The sequence below is a fragment of the Ruditapes philippinarum genome, unplaced genomic scaffold (assembly GCF_026571515.1).
Source record: "Ruditapes philippinarum isolate M1 unplaced genomic scaffold, ASM2657151v2 ctg840_1_1_1_1, whole genome shotgun sequence".
NCBI classification, from domain to species: Eukaryota; Metazoa; Mollusca; class Bivalvia; order Venerida; family Veneridae; genus Ruditapes; species Ruditapes philippinarum.
In genome coordinates this window covers 185,496-210,327 of record NW_026859573.1, presented here as the reverse complement: position 1 = coordinate 210,327, position 24,832 = coordinate 185,496, and the positions used below count along the sequence as shown (strand labels likewise).

At 33.2% G+C, this 24,832-nt stretch overlaps 1 protein-coding gene across 1 annotated transcript; it reads right to left on the bottom strand.

Annotated features, from left to right (window-relative positions):
- Positions 1–275: 275 nt before the first annotated feature.
- Positions 276–17,065, bottom strand: LOC132757092 (tumor necrosis factor receptor superfamily member 6-like). Its single transcript, XM_060748277.1, has 5 exons — positions 16,870–17,065; positions 12,901–13,439; positions 7,295–7,400; positions 799–1,237; positions 276–499 (listed from the first exon to the last, which is right to left on the bottom strand). Exons 2-5 carry the CDS (start codon positions 13,298–13,300, stop codon positions 419–421), a joined length of 1,026 nt encoding a protein of 341 aa, XP_060604260.1. The 5' UTR covers positions 13,301–13,439; positions 16,870–17,065; the 3' UTR covers positions 276–418.
- Positions 17,066–24,832: the final 7,767 nt, after the last annotated feature.

Below are 24,832 nucleotides of genomic sequence, written 5' to 3'. Positions count from 1 at the left end.
AAAATACATTTTTTTTATCAGATTAACATGGACTGTATAACTGCAGTTATAAAATATGTGGTATAAAAGACCCCCAAAAACAGACACATTATAACACTGGTTTTCTTAACAATTACGAGGAAGTCACAACAAGCAGCTATTGAACAAGGAATACATAAAACTTGTATAGAAAATGAGAAATTGCAAAGATTATATTGTGTTGAATCAATTTTTTCATTTTGTTTCTCTCAAGTTTTTTCTTCTGTTTCTTCTTTGTGATTTCCATCGCATTTTTTAAAGAAATGATAACTGATTCATATGATCAGTATTTTTAGTCTTACTGTTTTAAGTGATTAATCAACGTTCGTTATTATTGTAAAAACACTCATCTATAATATATTTGTTTCCTGAAAATATCCTTGTATATTTCATTCATTGCCTAAACTGGTTGTATAGAAGTAGACAACCTGCTGCCAGCACTGTATATCGTATTTGTATCCTCAGTTCCAGTTGTTTCAGTCTGAAATTGAGCATTATCATAAACATTGAGAAACCAAACAATCTATTTAATGATGGGTCATAACTCAGTGTCTGATAAACTTTCACATAATTCATTATTTCTTATTCAATTTGAAATACAAGGAAGGGATATGTCTATGTTCTATTTTTTTTTGTGAAAGGCACTATGTAAAGTGCTAAGGGTACGTTTTATATGCTTTTAACTGATGTGTGATAATTATCTTCACGTTCATTTTACATTTTCAAACATTTAAAGTAAAAATTAAATCATTTGAAAAAACTGTACAAAACTCTATTTACTTCGTCCTGCCTGTCGCTTTCTAATGATACCGGAACCGGTTGAACCTGTCTGTAAGTAACACCACTTAAGTCTTCGCTTTCATATAATGGGGGTGAATCCATGTTACTAGTTCCATTCGCAACTTGACTTTCTTTTCCAGATTTACAATCAACAAAGAGAGAGTGTTTTTTCGAGTCTGGTTTATCAGATATGTGTTCCTGCTCAAACTTTTCTGATGATTTTTCTTCCATATCAGTTGTGCCTGAATTAGTTTGGCTGTGAATTGATCTTATTTCATCTCTCTGAAATGACGAATCGGTTGCTTGGCTGATATCCTCTGTCACACCATTGATGGCAGCCGCCACAATAATGGTTTTTAACAATTTTTGGTTCTCTGTGGAAGCTTTATGAATTCCATCCTCTCCTTCTTGACAAGAGGACAATTTTTCAATCCGTTTACTGCGAAAAGAAAAAAAACATATTTTGCACAACATTGTCATTTATTGCATAATCAAAGAACTGTTGAAATCTGTCCAACAAATCATATTTGTTTAAAAGTAAAATGTATTTGTACAAGTCTAATACAAAACGATTCAAAGAAAAGTTATCGCTTAAGGTTAATATTACCTCACCGCCAAATTATATAAAAATTTATATGGAAGAAAGTTTTGGACAGTTGGTTCTTAATTAAAAACAGATGCTGAGCATTCACAAAATCTTTTTAAGTCCCTATAATTTCAGATAGAAGAAATTTTTTTTACCTCCCCCAAACTGGCATGGGTTGCTAGGGATAAAACATGATATATACTTGGTGTGGTGTTACAATATCCCTCACTCCCAACCAGAGTTATTCTATATTTATTAAGAATGAATTTGATTTTGACCATTTTGAGCCTAAAAACAATCCAACATTATGTCTTTTTATAATTCGTTATGCACTACGTTTGATAGAAGATCATATTTCTCAATTTAGTTTTCGTCCCTAATCCATTCTTCTGTTTTTCTAATTTTAGTATCAGTGACTTTGAATTTGATCCGTAAAGGTGGTTAAAACAGTGCTACTTAGGGAATTTACCACATAAGCATGTGATATATAATTTATGCACAATATCGCATTCCTAACTTTAGTTATCATCAAGAAATCTTTAACAGACATATCGACCGACAAACACACTCAAAACTTTATTTCTAATGGTATAAATACTATAAACATTGTTTACAATCAGAAAACGTATTAATATTATCACAGTTTAACAACTTCAAGGTTAGTGTATAACAAAGTGGAAATTGCATAAATGTGACTTTGAAGACAAAATTTTCCTGTAAGTGATTGAAACAAACATTTATATACTGCTTAACATTTTACTGAAAGCAGATAAAGTGTGTTGTAAGCAAAAACATACTCGTATTTTAGTACACGGTTTTTATTGTATATCTTTTCAAGTGAATTGTTTAAACGTGTTCTGAACAATCTTGATAATTTGAAGAAGACAAGAACCCGGTTTGAACCGGGTGATGCTTCCCGAATAAGTTTTGAACACAGAAAAGTACACCTCTTATAGTTTCAGAGTTATGTCAATGGACAAAGTTCAAAGTGCAATAGATACCAAAATTAGGCAATGCAGAGTTACTGTTCTTTGCACTGGTAAGGTAGTTACACAGTAATGTCCCGGAACAAAGTTCACAGTGTTAAATTGAACTAGAACCCCGAGATTTGGATGTGTCGACTTGTGGACAGTATAGCTGTCACTTTAATAATGTACTTTCGTATTAAATATGGGTTATTTAAACTTTGCTCTTACAATGAACATGTACCTTTAACTTAAGTTTTTGTGCACTGTACTTTTTCTCAAAGAGATCTATCATCCTATGAATTTTCAAGTCAATAGCTTTTAAAATAAATGAGAATTGGCCGAACAAATTTAAAGTATCATAATTAACAAAGGGCAATAGCTCTAAAATCGCGAAGTACAGATTCTTATGCACTGCACTTTTCTTCAATGAGATCTATCATCTTATGAAGTCTCAAGTCCATAGCTTTTATAGTTTAGGTTACATTGCCTGACTAAATTAAAGTAAGAAAATTAATAAAGGACAAAAGCTTTAAAGTCATTGACTACAGAGTATCAGTGTTTAAGCACTGCGCTTCATCTCAATGAGATCTATCATCCTATGATGTTTTATGTCCATAGCTTTTATAGTTAAGGAGAAATGGCCTGGACAAAAAATGAAGTATGGAAATTAACAAAAAGGGCAATTACTCAAAAAATACGAAGTGCAAAGTAATGCTTCTAGTGCACTGAACTTTTTCTTAATGAGATCTTTCATCCTATGAAGTTTCAATTCTATAGCTTTAATAGTTTAAGAGAAATGGTCCGTTTAAAAATGAAATATGAAACTTAAAAAAGGGCAATAACCAAAACATTAAGAAGTTCAAAGTAACAATTCTTGCGCACTGCACTTTGAGCCATTAACAGAAGCATGCATGCCAAATTTGGAGTCAATCTGATTAATAATGAGTTATACTGAGGACAATTGTAAGGGGATGCCGACGACAAAAGTAACACCTTTATGTCTTTTCCAAGGTGACACAAAAAGGGCACTAACTCTATAAATAGGCAGGGCAGAGTTACGGCCTTTTTTGCACTGCACTTCTATTTAATGAGAGATTATAAAGTCTGTTGTTGATACCTTTTATTGTTTCCGGATAAAGTTCAAAGTGTAAAGAAGGCAATTGGTCTAAAATTAGCTAAGGGACAAGATTTTTCTAAAAAGGGAGATAATTAAAAAACAAGGCAAATCACAGTTATGGTTCTTTTGTATTGCACATTTATCCAATGACATCTCTCTATCTACAAAGATACATGTTGATATCTGTTATAATTTAAGAGAAATTTTCCGGACAAAGTTCAAAGTGTAAAATGAACAAAGGGAAACAACTCCCAAATAAGGAATGGCAGAGATATGATTCTTGTGCACTGCATATCTTCCCATTTAGATCTATTTACCTACAGAGTTTTATGTTGATATCTCTTATACTCTAAGGTGGAAAAACTTTGCATACTGAGCTTACTTGTGACCCTTTATATATTTTATAGTTTTAAGTGAATATCTGTTCTAGTTTCAGAAACATTTCAGTATTAATGGTTATATCCGAACATTTTCTAAGCCTAAAAGTGGCATAAATTGTGTCATTATTCAATGGAATTGTAGAATTTTCGTCATCTGAGCTTGCTTGTAACCATTCATATAAATCTTAAGTTTCAAGTAAATATCTATTCTGGTTTAAAAGAAATATTATAGTAAATAGATTTAAAGATATAAATATGGACTTAACCTTGTCCAAATACAATACAAAGTTATCCCCCTCACTTTCTTTAGTTATGAAACTTGACCTGCATATCTTATTTGCGACACATCGTATATATTTGAAGTTTCAAATGATTATCTGTTATAGTTTCAGAAATATTCAAGTACATGCTAACATTTCAGAACATTTTTAAGTCAAATTTTTGACCTCAAGTGTGACCTTGACCTTAAGCTGGCACAAGGGTAAGATGGGTTCTGCAAATTGCCCAGTTGGGTGAACATTTGAGTCAAGTTTGAAAAAAATCCTTCCATTAGTATAAAATTTATAGAGCGGACACGACATATTGTCTAGTATTGATTGTATGTAAATTTAAAGACTTTAAAGGGCATAACTTTGTCAAAATGCAATACAGAGTTACGACACTTGACCTGCATATCCTATTGTCACATCTCATTTATCTTTTAAGTTTCAAGCAAATACCTGTGCAAGTTTCAGAAATATTCAAGTATATGTTAAAATTTAAGAATTTTTTCTAAGTCAATTTTTGACCTTCAAGTGTGACCTTGACCTTAAGCTGGCACAAAGGTTACATAAGTTTTGTACATAACCTTGTTGAGGTGAACATTTCAGAAAACATTTGATTTATAGAGATTTATAGAGCGGACACGACATATTGTCTAATATTTGATTGTATGTAAATTTGAAGACTTAAAAAGGGGCATTACTTTGTTAAAATGCAAGTTATAAGTTATAAAACCTGACCTGCAAATTTTAATGGTGACACTTCATAAATAATTAAAGTTTCAAGCAAATACCTTTTCTAGTTTCAGAAATATTCAAATACATATTAAAATTTAAGAATGTTTTCTAAGTCAATATTTGGCCTTCAAGTGTGACCTTGACCTTAAGCTGGAAAAATGGTAACATAGATTCTGCACATCCCCTTGTTCAGGTGAACATTTGAGCCAAGATTGTAGAAAATCTTTCAATTAGAGTAGGACTACAGAGCAGACACGAAAAACTGTCAAATATTTGATTTTTTGATATTTGAACTTCAATTGTGATCTTGACCTTGAGCTGACACATGGGCAACATGGGTTCTGCACATCCCCTTGTTGAACATTTGAGCCAAGTTTGAAGAAAATCCTTCAATTGGTATAGGGTTTATAGAGCGGACACGATAATGGAGACGGACGGACCGATAGACGCGACATAGCGAATTCATTATAGCTCCCCGCCCCCCGCTCCCCACATTTTGTGGTGCAGGTATAATTATCTCCAAGGGTTTTCAAGTTATGCTCCTACAAGACAACGGACGGACAGATGGACAAGAGGCAACTCTGTGTTCTCTCTACGGGGAGCATAAAAAAGAATGTGACTCCCTATGATAGCCAATTGAGCACTTGTATTGAGGGGTGAATGGTCAGTTTGTTCCTTATATTTCACGGTTACTTTGTAGCATGTTGCAACTACTGAGTAGCTGTCGACAAATTAGCATTAACAGGTATACGGAGTTGTCCAGGCATAATTTTTTAAAAACATGAATATTAAAAAGAAACTTCATAGAACATAAAAATGCCGGTCATTGCACATCTTGACAGGGTACTGACCATTCCTCTAAACTAAAACTAAACGGACAAACAGACAACGGAGAAGTGGTTTCTATATGTAGCCCTACTCTGTATTAGGCGATAAACGATAACGATAAACATACTCGTAACTTACATGTCATGAAATCAACATGTAATTTTGTGTAAGCTGAAAAATATATATGAATTTTGACAATCTGCTTTCATATGTTAAACATAAGATATACCGGTCAAAAAGCTTTTATTTTTATTTTCATCATAAGGAGAGGCCTTTTTTTGCTTTTTATATGAAAATTTGAAAGTATTTCATTAAGGAATTTTCAATTTAAAATAAATCAATTTGAATGTGCTATTTCCACATTTAAATTGATTAAGCAAGCGGGCAATGATGGCCCTAATATCGCTCATCTGTTTATAAAAAGACTCAATCCCCATTTTATTTTGGCTGTGTGACCTAGATTTTGACAAATGATGACCTATATTCGAAACTAGAATTCATCAAAACAACCGTCCTGACCACTTTCCAGGATATTTGGACTGCAAAAGTAGCCCCTAGAGTGTTAACAAGGTGTTTTCGTATACATGCTGTGTGACCAGGTTTTTGACCCGAGATGACACATATGTAAACTTGACCTAGAAGTTATCAAAACAACCTTCCTGACCAATTTCCAGGATATTAAGATGAAAACTGCAGCCACTAGAGTGTTAACAAGGTTTTTCTTTATTTTGGCTGTGTGACCTAGTTTTTTACCGAGATGACCCACATTTAAACTTGACCCAGAAATCATTAAAACAACCTTCCTGACCAATTTTCAGGATATGTGGGTCAAAACTACAGCCACTAGAGTGTTAGAAAGATTTTTCTATGTTTAGCTCCTGTGACCTAGGTTTTTACCAGAGATGACTTATATTCAAAACTTGACCTAGGAATCATCAAAAAAAAACTTTCTGACCAATTCACAGGATAGTTTGACTAAAACATTAGCCCGTAATGTGTTAACCAGCTTTTTCTATATTTAAGCTGTTTGACCTAGTTTTTGCCTCGACATGACCCATATTTGAACTTCACCTAGAACTCATCAAAACAACCGTTCTGACCAATTTCATGATATTTTGTATCAAAACTGCAGTCACTAGAGTGTTTATAAGATTTTTTTATCTTTAGCTTCTGCGACATAGTTTTTGACCGGACATGACCCATGTTTGTACCTGACCTAGAGATCATCAAAACAACCTTCCAGCTCAATTTCTAGGATATTTTGATCAAAACTGCAAGCACTAGGGTGTTAACAAAAATTTTCTATTTTTAGCTCCTGTGGCATATTTTTTAACCCGAGATGACCCATATTCAAATTTGACCTGTATTTTATTTTTAAAAAATATTCTGACAGTTTGATTATGATCCCCTCAAAACTGTGACTGCTAGAGTGTGAAACAACCCAAATGTTGACAACGCATGACACCGGATGCAAAACACTATATCTTACCGTGACCACTTTGTTGTCAGGTGAGCTAAAATAGCTGAAAAGCTCTGTTTTTTATAGGGAAGGGGCAAAACATTTTATACAAATTGTAATTTTGGCTAAAGCTTAATATTTGAAATGTATCAAACTTTACCTTCTTCCAACACACAGTTTGACGCCAGCACCACCTGCTACCATTACTATCGACAATGAAACTGAAATTACTATGATCACCACAACCCAGGGTATACCACCAACATCTACAATATCATGCATGCATATATATAGTGTTCAAATAATTGTAAAAGTATTTATAAAGAAATTCTACAACCATGCATGCATATATATATAGTGTTAATGTATATATGTACAAAGAAATACATTGTACATACGCCATGCTTAAAACAACCATAAACAAAAGCCTAGACATGTATAATATGCAAAAATCATTTCAACCAATAACAAAACAAGCATTTAGTGGAATAAGATTATAATTTTAAAAGAAATTATACTTTCGATCTCTTCTATAAAAGTACTATTAAAAAACTATACAAAGACTCATAAGTCACATATGCCATTGAAAAACATTTAACAACTTTGTAGATTTGCCCAGCGTTTAATTTAAATAAAAGTATTGTACTTATGAACAGTAAATGTTTCTTTTAATCTTAATCATCACTATTAGCTTTTCAAATATGCAATACAAATTTTCTTCTTCTTCATGCCAAAACATGCCCCATTGGTAAATGACAAAAGATGTTTATTTTAGTGTATAAATAAGTCAGGCTACAAAGATGTTAAGTCGGTCACGTACACGAAACATTGATTGCCAATAAGTAAATTTGTTTTTACATTGAAGAAGTCAAGGTCATTTAATGCAATGTTTTATAAAAAAAATAATTTTCATAAAATCAAATTAATCACTGGGTTTTTTCTCTCTAGAATTGTGAATAAGTTAAGCAAAGGAATTAAACTACTTTAATAGGACAAAACAAATTAACATGAAGAATTGGCTAGGGGACACAAAATGATACCTAACCGATAAAATTGATAAAAGCAAATGCGCTAACTTAAAATGAAAGAAACAGAAATGGCATGCCTACAACAAAAGTAAAATCTATTACCGTAGTAAAGGTTAATATGAACAAGAGGACCAAGATGGCACTTGATCGCTCTCCTGACCCATCGAACTCGTCCGAACAGTTATCTAGACAAGCATTCTGACCAAGTTTCATGACAGGTGAATAAAAAATGTGGCCACTAGAGTGTTAACAATGATTTTTATTATTTTCATAAAATATGCTTTTCTAGTTGACAGCTCGGATGAGTTCGAACATGGGTCATTTCAGATGAAAATCTAGGTCACCGAAACTAAAAATAGAAAAACCTTGTTAACACCCTAGCGGTCACATTTTGCCCCAATCATTATCAAACTTGGTCAGGATGCTTGTCTAGGTCTGAAACAGTTTGATGATGATTTAGTCAAAAATGTGACCGCTAGATTGTAACAGTTTACAAGGTTTTTTATTTTTAGCTCCTGTGACCTAGTTTTTCATCTGAGATGACCCAAGTTCAAACTCCTCCGAGCTATCATCTAGATAAGCATCCTCACAAAGTTTGATGATGATTGAGGCAAAAATGTGACCGCTAGGGTGTTAACAACGTTTTTCTATTTTAGCTCATGTGACCTAGTTTTTCATCTGAGATGACCCATGTTCGAACTAATCCGAGTTATCAACGAGATAAGCATCCTGACAAAGTTTGATGATGATTGAGGCAAAAATGTGACCGCTTGAGTGTTAACGAACAAGTGTGGACGGACGACGGACGTTCAACGATCCTAAAAGCTCACTCTGATCTAGCTCAGGTGAGCTAAAATCAAGCGTAATCAAAATAGAGTAAACTAGTACGACCTTTGCGAATGAACTTAGTGTCTGGTAGGATTTCCGGCATGTTGTCGCAAATGGAATCTTGAGTAACGTTACAATTGCTCAGTGTTATATTACACAAAGTACATGGCGCGCAAGCGTCTAATGAGGTCGATTTTGAGTACGTTAATCCATGTTTGCACGGTTCGCATTTGGTGTCCTCGTTAGGTGTACCTTTTTTCAAAAGAAAAAGAAATATTTATGTAGGTTTCCAAGATAATTTGAAATATAGTTCTTATAACAAGAGCCACCGCCGGGCGGGGGCAACGCTCGACTTTTTACTTTCTCTAAACGCAAACATAGAAAGGTTTGAACATATCTTAACGTTTCCATTTTATAAATTTAGTTGGTCTGTCTTGTCACATTAGTTTTGTTTATATATTTTGTATATATATATATGAATAGAAACATGACGCAATTTCTAAAAATAGCAACATGACGCAATTTCTAAAAATAGAAACAATGAAGCAATTTCTAAAAATAGAAACAATGACCCAATTTCTATAAATAGCAACAATGATGCAATTTCTAAAATAACAACAATGACGCAATTTCTAAAAATAGCAACAATACGCAATTTCTAACAATGACGCAATTTCTAAAAATAGCAACAATGACGCAATTTCTAAAAATAGAAACAATGACGCAATTTCTAAAAACAGCAACAATGACGCAATTTCTAAAAATAGCAACAATGACGCAATTTCTATAAATAGCAACAATGACGCAATTTCTATAAATAGTAACAATGACGCAATTTCTATAAATAGCAACAATGACGCAATTTCTAAAAAATAGCAACAATGACGCAATTTCTAAAAATAGCAACAATGACGCAATTTCTAAAAATAGAAACTATGACGCAATTTCTAAAAATAGAAGCAATGACGCAATTTCTAAAAATAGAAACAATGACGCAATTTCTAAAAATAGCAACAATGACGCAATTTCTAAAAATAGAAACAATGACGCAATTTCTAAAAATAGAAATAATGATGCAATTTCTAAAATTAGAAACAATGACGCAATTCTATAAATAGAAACAATGACGGAATTCTTGTTGTTCTTGTTGTTGTTGTTGTAAATATATATATTTGCACACACACACACACACCAATAAATATATAATTATGGTCATTTAATGCACAAATCTGAGAAAATTCAGTAATTTAACCTTCAAAGTCAAGGTCATTAAAGAGCCCAAGCAAATTTGGGTTTGATAAACAACGAGGTCTGGTCCTTAAGAATGTTCTGTTATAATATGAAGTTGATCCCTTCAATAATAGCAAAGTTACAGTCAGTTACCGCCAAAACAATGAAAATTTCAATAATTTGACCTTCAAAGACAATGTCATTAATGAGTGAAGGTCAAGGTCTTTCGGTATATTTTTAACAGTTATCTTTGAAGATTATTATGTTCAAGTTTGAAGATAATCCATTCAAAAATAACAAAGTTACAGCCAATAATAGCCAAAAAAATGAAAATTTCAATAATTTGACCTTCAAAGTCAAGGTCATTTATGAGTGAAGGTCAAGGTCTGGCGGGTTATTTTTAAGGGATATCCTTGAAGGTTATTATGTTCAAGTTTGAAGACAATACATTCAAAAATAACAAAGTTACAGCCAATAACAGCATGAACAAGCAAAAATTGGACTTTTAAACTTGAAGGTCAAGGTCATTTATGGATGAAGGTCAAGGTTAGTGTGGTCTACTGAAAGGTCTTGTCCCAAGGGTTGTTGTGGCCAAGTATGAAGACAATACACCAAGAAATAAAAAAAGTTATGATCCAGGTACAAGTTTGCGGACGGGAACGGCAACGGCAACGCCGACCTGACTATAACAATACCTCTACTTTTTTTTTTTCAAAAAAAAAAAGTCGAGCTAATAAATAGTCCGGTATTGCCTAAACATGTTTATACTAGATTACGACAGACTCAACAATGAACCTATCTTTTTGTTTCAAATAATCAAAGATTCAATATCATGATTAAAATTACATGTATTCAGATCAAAGAATCAAATCTGTAAATGATGACTATGTTTAGCAATAATCATTAAGAGGTGTGTCAAAGACAGCTTTTAAATTGGTTGCCTCACGATTTCATGAGGCGATTAAAACCAATCAAAACATTTGTTCTATACGACGTTTAGTACATAAGTATTGCGGTGGAATAATTTAGTTTTAGGAGGATTGTTTTGCCTCCTTTTATATTGGCAAGACACGTGAAACAGGTTTACATCGTGGGCGCTGTTATTTTGTTTCTGATAGATGTCGAAGAATATGAATTCCTCTAAACACGATTTCATTGGTAGATATTTTACGCACCTGTTGCTGTATATTGATGCAATTTGATTCATTTTACCCACGGTTGATCCCATGTTGAGTTACATGTTAATCAACCGTAGGTATCAGACGATGGTATGCTCTGAGCAATATGCGGTGGATATTTTATCATCTCTAGTGACCTTGACCTCGCAAATATTAACCTAAATTATACGTGTCACACTAGTAGCCATGATATCATTTGTTTTACAATCCATCCATAAATGATGACTAAATGGTCCCCATACACAAACTTTGACCTCCCTATGTGACCTTGACTTCGGTTGCAGGGACCTGGATTATGTGCATAATACACATTTTCATATTTTATCTGAACTTTGACCCCTATGTGTGACCTTGACCTTGGCCACAGTAACTTGAATTTTGCTTCTGACACTTTTTTTTACGATGGTTAACATTTGTGCCAAGTTATATTGAAATCCCTTTATGCATATAGAACTTTTGCCCGAGGCAAGCTTTTTTCAATGACCTCTAAGTGTGACATTGACCTTTGACCTAGAGACCAGGGCTGCGTTTCATGGAGAGTCCTTAGTCTTAAGTTTGTCTTAAGTCAAAGATTGTCACAATTTTGCGTTTCAAAGAAAGTCTTAAAAAAGGTCCTAACTTATGACTCCTATATTTATGACCAAAAACAGTCCTAAGTCTAGGAGTGTTTAAAAGGTATCCTAAGATTGTCCTAAGTCAAAACCACTCCAAAATCAAACAATGTTTTGTTGAATTTTGTTTTGAAAACTATCTAGAATGATAGATAATGGTCGAACTAAGAAAATAAATCCGAACACCAATATCTTTAATTCAGTCATTAACGCTGTACAGACATTTAAAGGGTTGTTTACATGACGTCACAATGTAGCGCCAAATATCGCGTGCAAAACAAGACGCGTCTATAAATAATAATATGACTGCGCGCTGTACAATTGCAGTTGCGTAGCAAGCAAAGGGGTTGGAAACTTTTTTTTTACTATAAAATTAAATAAAATGGTTATTTTATCGTTTATCTTGAAATATGGTATATATTTTCACTCAACATGAAAAGAAGGCAATGCATTACTTTTTATACTTGCTATAACAAATTACAAAGTAAATCGAATCCGGGATTATGCGCGTGCCATTTTGTTTTGTAACTTTTCAGGAGAGCGAACTGGTCATACGTCTTAAGTTTAAGACAAAAGATAGGACAGTTACGTGAAACGGTCTTAAGTGCAAAAACTTTTTCTCCTAAAGTTGGTCACAAGTCCTAGAAATTAGGATTTACTTAGGACTCTCTATGAAACGCAGCCCTGGTTTATATGCATGAAACTGCTTCTTATTGTGGTGAACATTTCTATGAAGTCTCATTAGAATCCCTCTATATGTGTAAGAGATATGATCTGGGCAAAATTATGGACGCAGCCCATCCGCCCAACCATTCGAACTTCCGCCCGCTAGGAGGAACTTTTATACGACCCGTTTTTTGGCGTATAAAAAGGATTAACTGGACACTTTACCTTTTGTCTTTAATCCTTCTCCGGGGATGCATTTGCTATGTCTTGTACAAAATCGATGTGGGTCCTTTTTCCAATAGTAACCATCTTTGCACTGGCACTTTAGGTTACTGGTTGATGTGCATGCTTTAATTTCAATCTGTCTTCCATGACAAAACTGATCACACTTCTTACACTGTGTTGAATTATCACATGTGGGCATATAATACCCGTATCTACAAGGTTTACATCTAAATTGTTCTCCGTCTATGTCACAATCCGAAACTTTGTGATACCCTACACAGCATGGGTAACACCGGTGACCATTTTTAGCAAGATATGTTTCATTACATGGTACACTTGCACCAAAAAAAGTGTTCAGACAAGTAACAAGTATGATTGGCCCTAAATAGTCCAACCCCATATTATTTGCATGACAATAGTACTGATAAAACTTTCATGGTACATACTAAATGAAACGTAATGATTTTAAATGAACTTCATTTAATTCTGTCCTTTTGGTTGCTTTTTCTGTATATATTTTCTTTCTTCTTTTTTTGTCACTGGATAAGAGAATAACACCAGAAATGTGAAAAAAAATAACAATTACAAAATATACAGTTTTACATTGTATATATTTATAGGGCGTATTTCAACTTATAAGTAAAACGTAGTAATACAATGTACTAAATTATAATTAGATATTATAAAATACACATCTACCACACTGCAGGACATTGACTTATAAAAATCCACAGACGCTTGGGGGTCAGATCCTTCCCCCACCCCTAACGTGAAACACCCTGAAAACACTCTATCAAAAACATTTTAATATTTAAACACAAATATACAACAATAAAACTGGTTTTAAAACAATTTTACATAATTATATGAAAAATAACGTATACCATCAAGTCTCGATGGTAACAGGTATTTTACGCCTCCGCCATGTAATGGCCGGGACATACAGTGTTACCCTGTTCCGTCATTCCGTCCTTCCGTCCTTCCGTCATTCTGTCATTCCGTCATCATCAGTTTTCGTTCATTATTTACAGAACGGTTGCATACATTCAACTCAAATTTGACATATGGATATATCATGAAAAATACAGGTCAAGTTTGAATTTGGTCATGGTTCGATGATTTTTGGTAGAGTTATGCCCCTCTTACTTTGAAAATAATATGAAATTTTCAAATTGCGTTCATTATCTCCCCAACGGTACAACACACTCAACTCAAAATTGACATATGTATATGTTTTTGGAATGCCCAGGTCAAGTTCGAATTTGGTCATGGTTCAATGAATTTTTGGCAGAGTAATGCCCCTTTCACTTCGAAAATAGTATTAAATTAACAGTTTCTGTTCATTATCTATATGTACCCAACAGTGTTACCTTTTCAACTCAAATTTGACATATGGATATGTCAAAGGAATGGGCAGGTCAAGTTGGAATTTGGTCATGGTTTGATGATTTTTGGCAGAGTTATGTTCCTTTCACTTTGAAAATAATTTAGATACATCTTAGGAACAAGTACAAATATTGCTGCAATGCAGCAATTGAGAAGCTCCGCGCAAAAAAAAATGTGCTCATTACAGATACCTTACCAAATTATTCCTACGCACAGGTCATGTTATATTCAGATTAAGTACTATTGTAGATATTTTCCGAATGTTTTGTAAACCATGTTTTGCATTATACTTATCTTATGCACTGTCCATAATTAAAAAGAGGGGAAAGATATTTAATATAAAAATGCTTTCACTGATGCCTACCTGGCAAGGAAAGTAATTCCATTGAATACAAACAAGACTTACAAGACTTGTAAATGTTATGTGACATGACTGTACTGTGTTCTGTTTGTGTCACTACTGTAGTCAGTAACATAAGATGATGAAAATATCAAAGTCTGTTTTTTTTTATTATTATAATTGTAACAAATATACAAATAGTAACAAAAGGGACTACTATTATGATTTAGTGTCCAACTTTATTAGTCATCCAATGAAAACGCTGTATTTCTGTGCGTTAATTTTCATAGAAGAACAAAAGTCGATGCTATGTATTTATTAGTGTTCATACAGAAATTAGAAACTTCGACGGGAGCGATAGCGACAGGAGAATGTTTCTAATTTCTGTAGAATATATATTTTTGTTGAATTGCTTTAAACCCATTCATAAAAAACATTACACTTCATGTTCAAACTGCAGATCAAAGTTTCTGTTGTTATCATGATATCTATCTATTGCCTATGCTTAATAAGGGTCCATCCACTCGTAAGGCCACAAAATGCAGCTTTCGCTGTCGAATACGGACCCCGGACATGTCACCAGTCGAACCCTTATTTTTTTTTCTTTTTCACAAAGTGGTATGCTATTCCAATGACGCATGTATGTAGTTAAAGCTTAATGAGGGTCCATCCGCCCTCTCGGGCACAAAATGCAGCTTTCGCTGTCGAGTACGGACCCCGGACATGTCACAAGTCATGTCCTTAAAGAGTTAATTTTGAAGCACAAAATGGTGATAATTTACCTCCATGCAATTTCCACGGAGTATTAGCCAAAGATATGAATTTTGAGCCAAAAAGTAGGTCACTGTACGGCGGTCAATGAGAACCTAAATGTACAGTAACCTGTGACAATAGGAAAGGTGTTTAGCCCTGAAAAGGGCTGTTTGTGCCAGCTATAGGCCTGCCCTTCAAGCCGTCTAACCGTGCTAGGGGCTCACGCACCCTAGCACACCATCCTCGTCGACCCAAGCGTCTACTTTGTAGGGCCACTCCCCTCGGCATTAGTCAGGACACCGGCAGCTAACTGCATGAAGTCTATCTAGGTCGTTCCGCCTTAAACGTTACCCCGAGTAGAAGAAAACATGCGAATTTGCCGCCTTAAAAATTTCATAAATATAAATTAAAAATAATTATCAAAAGCAAAATTGTTAAAGTCTTATGTCTGAAATCTTCTTTATATTGACAAATTCATTCACTAAAAGTATACTTGATATGCTGTGTGTAAATGTTATTCAAAATGTAACAAATTATAATTTCATGTACAACTAAAAAAGGGAAATAACAAATTTATAACCTAAGTGTCAAAAATCAGAACATTTATAGCTATTTATAGCTTTCTAATTCATGTACAGCAGAACTGCTTTCCGGTTCTCATTCATTAATATGACATGCTGCGAATCACCGATAGAAATCGAAAGGAGTTCTTGAATGCGGATTTACTTTTAGCTGTAAATCGAAAGGATTTATTGATCAAATCCGGGCCCATGGACAAAAAATATAGTAAACACAAATAGCTCCGCGCCTGTGGGCGCGGAGCAATAAGCAGTATAAGTTTGAATTTGGTCGTGGTTCAATGATTTTGGACAAACTTATCTTTCCTGAATGTTGGAAAAATTTTGAACTTTCAGTTTCAGCACTCATACTTTTGTGGAAATGTGTGTAGCCATTATTTTGGCTACAAATATGCAATATGCTATTTTTAAAAGGTTAAGACTGAATAATTTCAGTGCCTTGAACATTGTATGAAAATGGTTTGTGTTAACATTGAAAAGTTTTTAGGGCTTTGAACTTAAAATGAAAAAAATAATTTGTGCAAACAAATTTGGAACTATATATTATAACATCTGAAATTTTGGTTGCATGCGGGGGCATCCGTGGCATGATGACACATTTCTAGTTTCATATATGTAGTACACGATATAACGCTTATTGAGTTTGGCACATTGACAAAGAATGTTAATATTTCGACTGTAAAAACTCAATTTTTAGATACTTAAATTTTATGAAAAACTTATAATTTCTATCACATTTATATCCAACATTTTATTCATAAATGATATTAATTTTATTCAACGATTAAGATTTCTTTAAACCAGAGAGAATGCGGACGAAACCTTTTAATATATCATGATAAAAATTTTGTTAAAAAGACAAAATTACACAATATGTTACAAACCTTTATTTCTATATTCATAAAGAATTACCTTCTCTTTGATTCTAATACTAATTCCAATTCATTTTAAAACTGAAATAGCACTATTTGTTTGGGTATTTTTTATATATACAAATATCCAAAATCACACACAAAAATATAAACATAATAACATAAACGTTCCTAATTAACTGAAAGCTTATTCAATGAATGTAGTACACTCGAATATTTCTCAAACTATTTATAGCGCTGTTACAGATCTATCTATCTAGATTTTATTGTCTTAAGAAAATAGGGTTTAGTTTAAACTTGTAAAGCTGCTTTGAAGAAATGTATTCGGTTAACTTGGCAGATATTGGAGCTTCAGATGTATTTCATATGAAGAAGTTATAAATAAACTAAAAGGGAATAAAAGAACATTCAAATGAGTTTCGGTTTCGGTGTTTTTTAAGAAAAATTGTATAAGATATTGTTATCAAACATATGCGATGTTTTGTTATCTTTATTTAAAAAGGAAGTTAAATAGATCAACTAATGAAGATTTTTTTTTTTTGAGGTTCAAACTTTTTATTGATTTCACGAATTTGTATGTATTAAGTACGTTTTGTATTTGTCGTTATATTAAAATGTTTTTGTAAATTAGGTATATGTAAAAGTTACTTAAATTACGATTTTCATAATTGTACGTAATTAACTATGTCATGGTTCTAAAACGTCCCGGTTGAATTGTATTTATACAATTTCTAGCTGGAAACAAACAACCACGGTCGCGTGTCAATCAGTTTGACACTTACCGCCTTGCCAATCCAAAAGGAAGAGTACAATACGAATTGTGTAATATTACGTAATACAGGAGTAATACAATTTAATATTAACACCCTGCTGTTTAAATTTAAATTTCGGATTAAAAAGTCGTCTAATGGTACCTTAAACAGACGTCTTTTGTATGCGCCTTTGACCATTGGATTATTAGTCCTGCATATTTATAATATCTGTTATAAATATCAATTGACGTTTTAAGTACTTACCGCTTTAAGTCATCCCAAAATTACTGTTTTCTGGTTGATATAACATGGAATCACGACTATTAAAGTACACTGTTGTCAATTTTATTGCACTTTTGCCCTACACAGAATGCGCATGCGCGAAATGCAACATTGGTTGCTATGGACGAATCGTATTGTAAAAAGGTCTATTGACTATAATCCCGGTATAAATCCTATAAAGAAAATTGAAATAGAACGGATTGAGCCAAATTAAGCAGGTTACAGATCTAAATAGCGTCAATTTATTCAGTATATTTAATGTATCTATTCACGTCAAAGCAAAGACACATGAGGCCATTTGTACTTGGCCAATTAAATGTTACAGGTCACCACCTTAAAATACAAGTAGAACGTACATTTAAATCCTATTATAAAGATTTAACTTCAAAATTTATAAACTGTTATGAAACAATCAACCTAATTATTTTGGTTCCTGGATGAAAATGAACATATTTTTGATATACGATCAATTTCCAATAATTTGTTAGTATACGTCACAAAACTGAAAAAACAGAACGTGGGCTTAACTCGTATATATACTGTATATCACTTCTCCTTTAATGGCGAACATATTTTTGTTCCAATAATTTGTAAGTGTGAGTCACAAAACTGACAATTAAGAGAGCGTGGGCTTAACGCGTTGATAGTAGATAAGTCATCTTCATTTTTTTGAAAAATGTGATATGGTACGTATAATTAGATATAGAATCTAGTTATAATAAATTTTATTGTAGGAATTTATTCAAAATTATTACTGACGGTCCATGTCTTCGTGAAAAACCAATATAGTCATCAAAATATGAATTGGGTTTACAAATTTTATTGTGAATAACTCTATAATTAAGTACTTTATTACGTGGTTTTCTCATGTACATTTTGGGTTTGTCAGTTTTGGTTGGTTGTATTGTTATTACAAATAGTGTTTTACATTGAATGAGTCAGTTATTAAGTATTACAAAGTTTATCTTGAACAAGCAATATGTTATCATATGATTATTATAGTTTATTTACCTACTAGTGTTCTCCGCTGATTAATAAATAATACATTAACCCGAGAAAAACAGTTCAAGTTTAAATACGGTAAGTGTTAAGTATCGATCCAGTGTTCAGGTATGATGTAGTGAACCGGGGCTGTATAGATGTACCTGATGACATTTTTACCTATGTATTCTAATCGAGTTGGGAGGGGAAAATTGAAATCAGTCAGGCGCGACTTGTATTGTAAATAAATACTAAATTGCGTTTTATAAAAAAAATGAAGCTCTCTTAGAAAATATTTGAGTACTCAGGATATAATAGTTAAATGTTCATCAAGCTGTTTACAAAGATATTAAGTTTTCCTTAAGATAAAATAGTTAAAATGTGCAATTAATAATAGTAACACATATTGGATTTTCCATAAATTTAAAAATAGTAACAGTCCGCGGTTTTCTGTCACGAGTACATCATTTAAGCGTTTGCCGATGTGATTTTTATTTGTTTGGGTCGTCAGACCAAACAAATAATGATAGCGAAATTTCAGACCCTGATGCTGTTAATTGCAAATGCCGAAAGTAGTCCACTTTTTAGAAGCGGTTACTTCCCTTTCCCTTTCCCATCCCTTCCCAAAATTAATTGTTTTAGGTCTCGTGCAAAAAATTGCTCTTTGGTAAAATATTTCATATATTTGAAGGATATGTTAGTCATTAACTGCGATTTATGAAGTCCTTAATGGATTTTGCAAATTCCTAATAATAAATTAGTTCTCCTCATTATGCCTATTTTAACAAAGTTCTAATCTATTCAAAATTACAGAATTACTTTTGATCAAACACATTGGACCAGTAATCTTAGTATTAGTATCAATACCCACCTTGTATTACCTATTTTTCGCTTAAAATGTTTTTGTTATCATACATATGATAAGCTTATTCTAATTTTAAACAAAAACTGTTTTACAGTTTTCAATCTTCATCAGATGTGCATCAAAGGAACACTTTTAATAACATCAATTCCATGCGATTGTACATTACGAAAAAATAAAGAATAACACTTTTTCTATGAGCTCAACAGTGAGTGAAATAACAGATAAGGCTTACGAATTAAATGTTTTCGTGTTAATTTTTCTTAGACATTTTATAGTGCAATCTTGTCTCATTGTCTCTTGGGTTGATATTTTGCAAGCGTGTACTTAAGGAATGATTTTTTATGTGTATAACACAGACCCACTATATTTATTTCAAACTAGAGACCATTTTCAAGGATTTTTCCGACGTTCGCTCAAGCGCTCTATGAACTAGGGAAACGAGTCTAAAATTATCTGATAGTATCTCAAGTAAGTCTATATTTTGTTGCGTCAACCAAGTTTATAACCTACCTTTATAGTAATCTGTAAATTTTAGATTTATGTCACTACTGCAGCAATCGGTCTTTACTGTCACCTGTAATACGGTGTGATTCACGATAAATGCCCATGCACTTATTTATAGATTTACTTACATTATTAATTTTAAAGTTGGGAGAATATCTCGATTCGCATAAAGAATGGTAGACAACTTCTATTATGTCGAAAACAAAAACTAGACAGAGTTATCTCGCTTCGTTTTCAACCTTAAGGAGGAACGAAATCGTTTATTAAATAGTCGTTTTGGATCTGACAGGACTTTCGGTAATTGTTCTTTTGTAGGTAATAGGGCTTCGAGTATTTTAGATAATGTGTATACGAAATTTGTTTATGGTACCGATAACTTTGAGATTTAATGACCCAATATTTTCTCTGATCATTGCCTTGTCACTAGCATTCCTTTACAAGCCTGCTTTAATTGATGTACAAAATATATCCAATAGGTCATCCGAAAACGATTATTTCAAAAGTGTGTGCCATTGTGCCAAAAGGGAAGAATATTTTCATTTAAGAGATGATCATTCGCTGATATAGAATGGAAATTGCACAGTTTTGATGAAAATGTTTATTTGTCATTCTCGGCAACTGAGATGAATACATGTATCAATGAATTTAAATATATTTCGCCGGATGCCATAAATTCGGCCCTGTCCTATAGTCAACATTCTTATTGTGTATGTCAGAAATTCTCAAAAAAAAAAAGAAAAAAAGAGAAGAAAACAGAACTCGTTAAGAAAGAAAATAGTTGGATATTTTTAAACATCAAAGTAAATTTAATGTATCTGCCAAATTTCTTCAACATAGGAAGCTTGGATCATTAAAAAATATATTGTATTTAACAAGCACTGTTAACGAATCATGGCCACCCGTGGATATTTGTAAAGTTGCATCTCCTCTTTTTTACGAAAGCTGTAAAATACGAAACTAATTCAGTTTTTGATGTGAAGAGAACTGTTTGTTCAAAATTATATACTGAAGAATGTTATGAAAGAAAGATTTATTTTTTCGTAGTCTGATATCAATTGTATAGCTATGGTCTCAGCCAGGTCTCAATATAAGGCATGTGGTACGAATATAACAGAATAGAAACTGAAACAGAGCTAACAAATAGTTAAAATGTGCAATTAATAATAGTAACACGTATTGGATTTTCCATAAAATTAAAAATAGTAACAGTCCGCGGTTTTCTGTTACGAGTACGAGGACGTCATTTAAGCGTTTGCCGATGTGATTTTTAAGGGATGGGAAAGGGAAGTCTTTTTGAAATTGAAAAACATTTTAAACAGGGGATCAATAAACATTAGTATTCCAACAGTATTCCAGTGGTGTCGCGAGCTTGATGTCAAGTAAATAGCTGCATATTTTTTATCATTTTTTATATTTTTTGTTGTTGTTGTTGCTGTTGTTTGTGACAAAACAGAGAAAAAAGATGTTGGTGTTATGTCTTTTCCTCCCAAATGTACGAGTACAATAATTGTAAGAGCCTCACATTATAAGCAACCACAATAATAATTTGCATCCATTCGACCTTCTCTGAAGCCACCCTTACCAAAAATAAACTTCATTTCCAGGTACACACATTTTATTTATTTATTTTATTTTTTGTTTTGTTTTGTTTGTTTTTGTTTGAAAAAAAACTTCATTAGCCTCTTCACATAACAATACCTTTAAGTCATGTAATTTGGTATATGACATGAGCCGCGTCACGACAAAACCGAAATAGTGCGTTTGCGTCCAGCATCCGCGCAGTCTGATCAGGATCCATGCCGTTCGCTATCACTTTCTTTACTTGTAATAGAATTGGTAAGCGAACTGCATGGATCCTGATCAGACTGCGCGGATGCGCAGGCTGGTCTGGATCCATGCTGGTCGCAAACGCACGATGTTGGTTTTGTCATGGCGCCGCTCAGTCATTGTTTTATAAGTGTTTCTGTCATCATCAGCAACCTCGAAAATACATTTTGTTACCCTACAGTGGCAGCAGCATTTTCTCTTCTCCCAGGCTAGTTTGGGCGCCTATTACATTCTCAAGAAAAGACACGTTGGGTTAACATTTGCGAGCGTGACCCTAAATGATGATTGTTTATATGCACAATGTATTTAATTCAATGCGAGAAACAGGGAGATATAAGGAATATGTCCATGAACTCGAATATGAACTGTGAGTGAAGTAATAGATACGGCTTTCTTAATTTCTTTGCTGGGTTTTACGCCGCACACACACACAGTATAGATCATATGGCGAATTTCAAGCTTTGCTGGTACAGGAAGAAGACATAAAGATGCCCTTCCGTGCTACTTCAGGTAATAAAAATCCCATTAAGGTTTTTGTATTAAGGAATTTATTTCTTCTTATTAGAACGACTTTCAAAGTCCTTATTAAGAATTTTTTCGCAACATAAAAATTCCTTTTTGGAATATTATAGATTTTATTATGAGTTAAATAGTCATAATTAGGCTTATTTTACCTAAATAGTTAAAATACTAATAAGTTGTAATTAGAAGTAACTAAGTGGTATTAAATATTGGACCGTGCGACCACATACACGCGTCGAGAACATGTTAGAAAGGACAGTGACCGTGCGACCACATGCACGCATCACAGGATTCCCCTTCTCATACAAGAAAGGGAGAAAGAGTTGTCCGCCCCTTTGTACAAGGGCAGACTTTAAAATAATGCCATTCCCATAAGGAGGCTAATTGTTAAATGTGTATCTTGAATTAGTATATATATAACAATAGTAATGCAAACCAATCGGGTTATCAGTAACTGTCCCTTTAAGTTCGCAGTGCGAATTTGAAAATATCATATATTATATATAGGAAAATCTTGAGTTTGAAGTTTTTTCTACTTTTCATTTTCTGTATATAACAGCATTATTTCATTTCTGCAAAACATGAACGTTTCAAAACGTTTTCTATATATAAAAATGCGGGATATATATTTCACACTTCGTTTTTCAAGTATTTACCTTTGGGCGTTTTAGCCAACTTGCGCATTTAATTTCTTAACTGATTTCGTATATTAATCAACATAGCCTACTTGTAATAAAAACGCGATGTGATGGGCTGCATTAAACTAGGGCAACCGGCAGTGCTGGTAAATTTTAAAAACTGTACAAATTTGCAAGCCCTATTCTTAGCATGTTGAATTTGTGAAATGGACTTTTCAAGGTTCCGTTTCTGGAACTGTCCAAAGGTTAGCCAAAAGTACACATTCTTGATGTTAGGTCTGGCTTGGCTCTATACTAGTTAATTCATTTTGGTTCCAGCAGGGTAAAGATGCAGTGTTGTTTGCAGTTGTTATAATTATTTACACAATTACCTTTAATCAAACGTGTCGGATAGTCCCATCATGGGGTAGTCGTGGTTTCCTTGAACCGGAATTTTTATACTCATATTGCTTACTCCCCACACCGTTTTACCCAGTGTTTGCTATAAATGTTACTGTTATCATATGCTAAGCTAATTCAAAGCTTTAACGAATACTATTTTACAGTTTTCAAAGTGCCTATATGTATGTAACTGTTATACAAACCAAAACTGTCATTTGTAATATTTTCTCAAGATGGAAAAGTTATCAATGCGACAGGTTCATCGACGAATGCTTTTAGTGACGCATAGTAAACGCAATTGAAAATTAAAAGTGAAAATATAAAGAATAACCCTGTCTGTGTACACAGTACATTTAGTGAAATAAAAGATCATTTGCTTACTAACATATGAAATTAAGGGTTTTCATAATGGTTGTGTGGAAGTTTACACTCCGATTTACATCAGTAAGCCACATTGAATTTACCAGAGCACGCTTCCGCCACCACATCGTTCCTTGGAAAGCAGTCAAGCAGTTTACTAGTATTAGTTGCCTTCACTTTCGCAAGGAATTGAAACGTTTGTAAATGCTAGAGCATAGCTACATTGCGAATATGCTGTGACTATTAAAAATAGATCTTATGAGTTAATTATAGAAGTAATACAAATTATTTTATACAATTATGTTCATATAAAGTTAATACAGTAAATTTTATAAAACATTCGTGTATCTTACATATAATTCAACGCTGGGGAGGTAATTCTACACTGATTGTTTTCAATAATGAATCAAGAATTATCTCCCATGTATAAACACAACACTTCCAGATCGTCATTTTTATCTTAGAAACGTGCCTATTATAGAGAAAGGACATAACGTAAGCATTAATTAGTCTACAAGACATATTTAAAAGAAAAAGTAAAGACTATTGTGGAAACTCGTCAATAATCTGCTACCAATGTCCTGGTAATGTTCAAATGAGGATGGTAACTGAAAGCGCCCGAATAACAGAAAAGACTTACAGTCCCTTGCAGAAAATTACTACATGTATATAAGTAAAGGCAGGTTTGCAAAGAAGGATAGACCTTCATTAAAGTGGATTGGTCTACAATCGACACATTTTTCATAAGTATTTCAAATATCAATTAAACAACAGAAATGTATCATTTGGATATTATAATAAAGTATTTCTTCACAACAAAAATGATAGCTTTTTAAATGATCCAGTATGGTCATTTCTTTGATTAAAATAATATTTTGTTCTAGAATAATT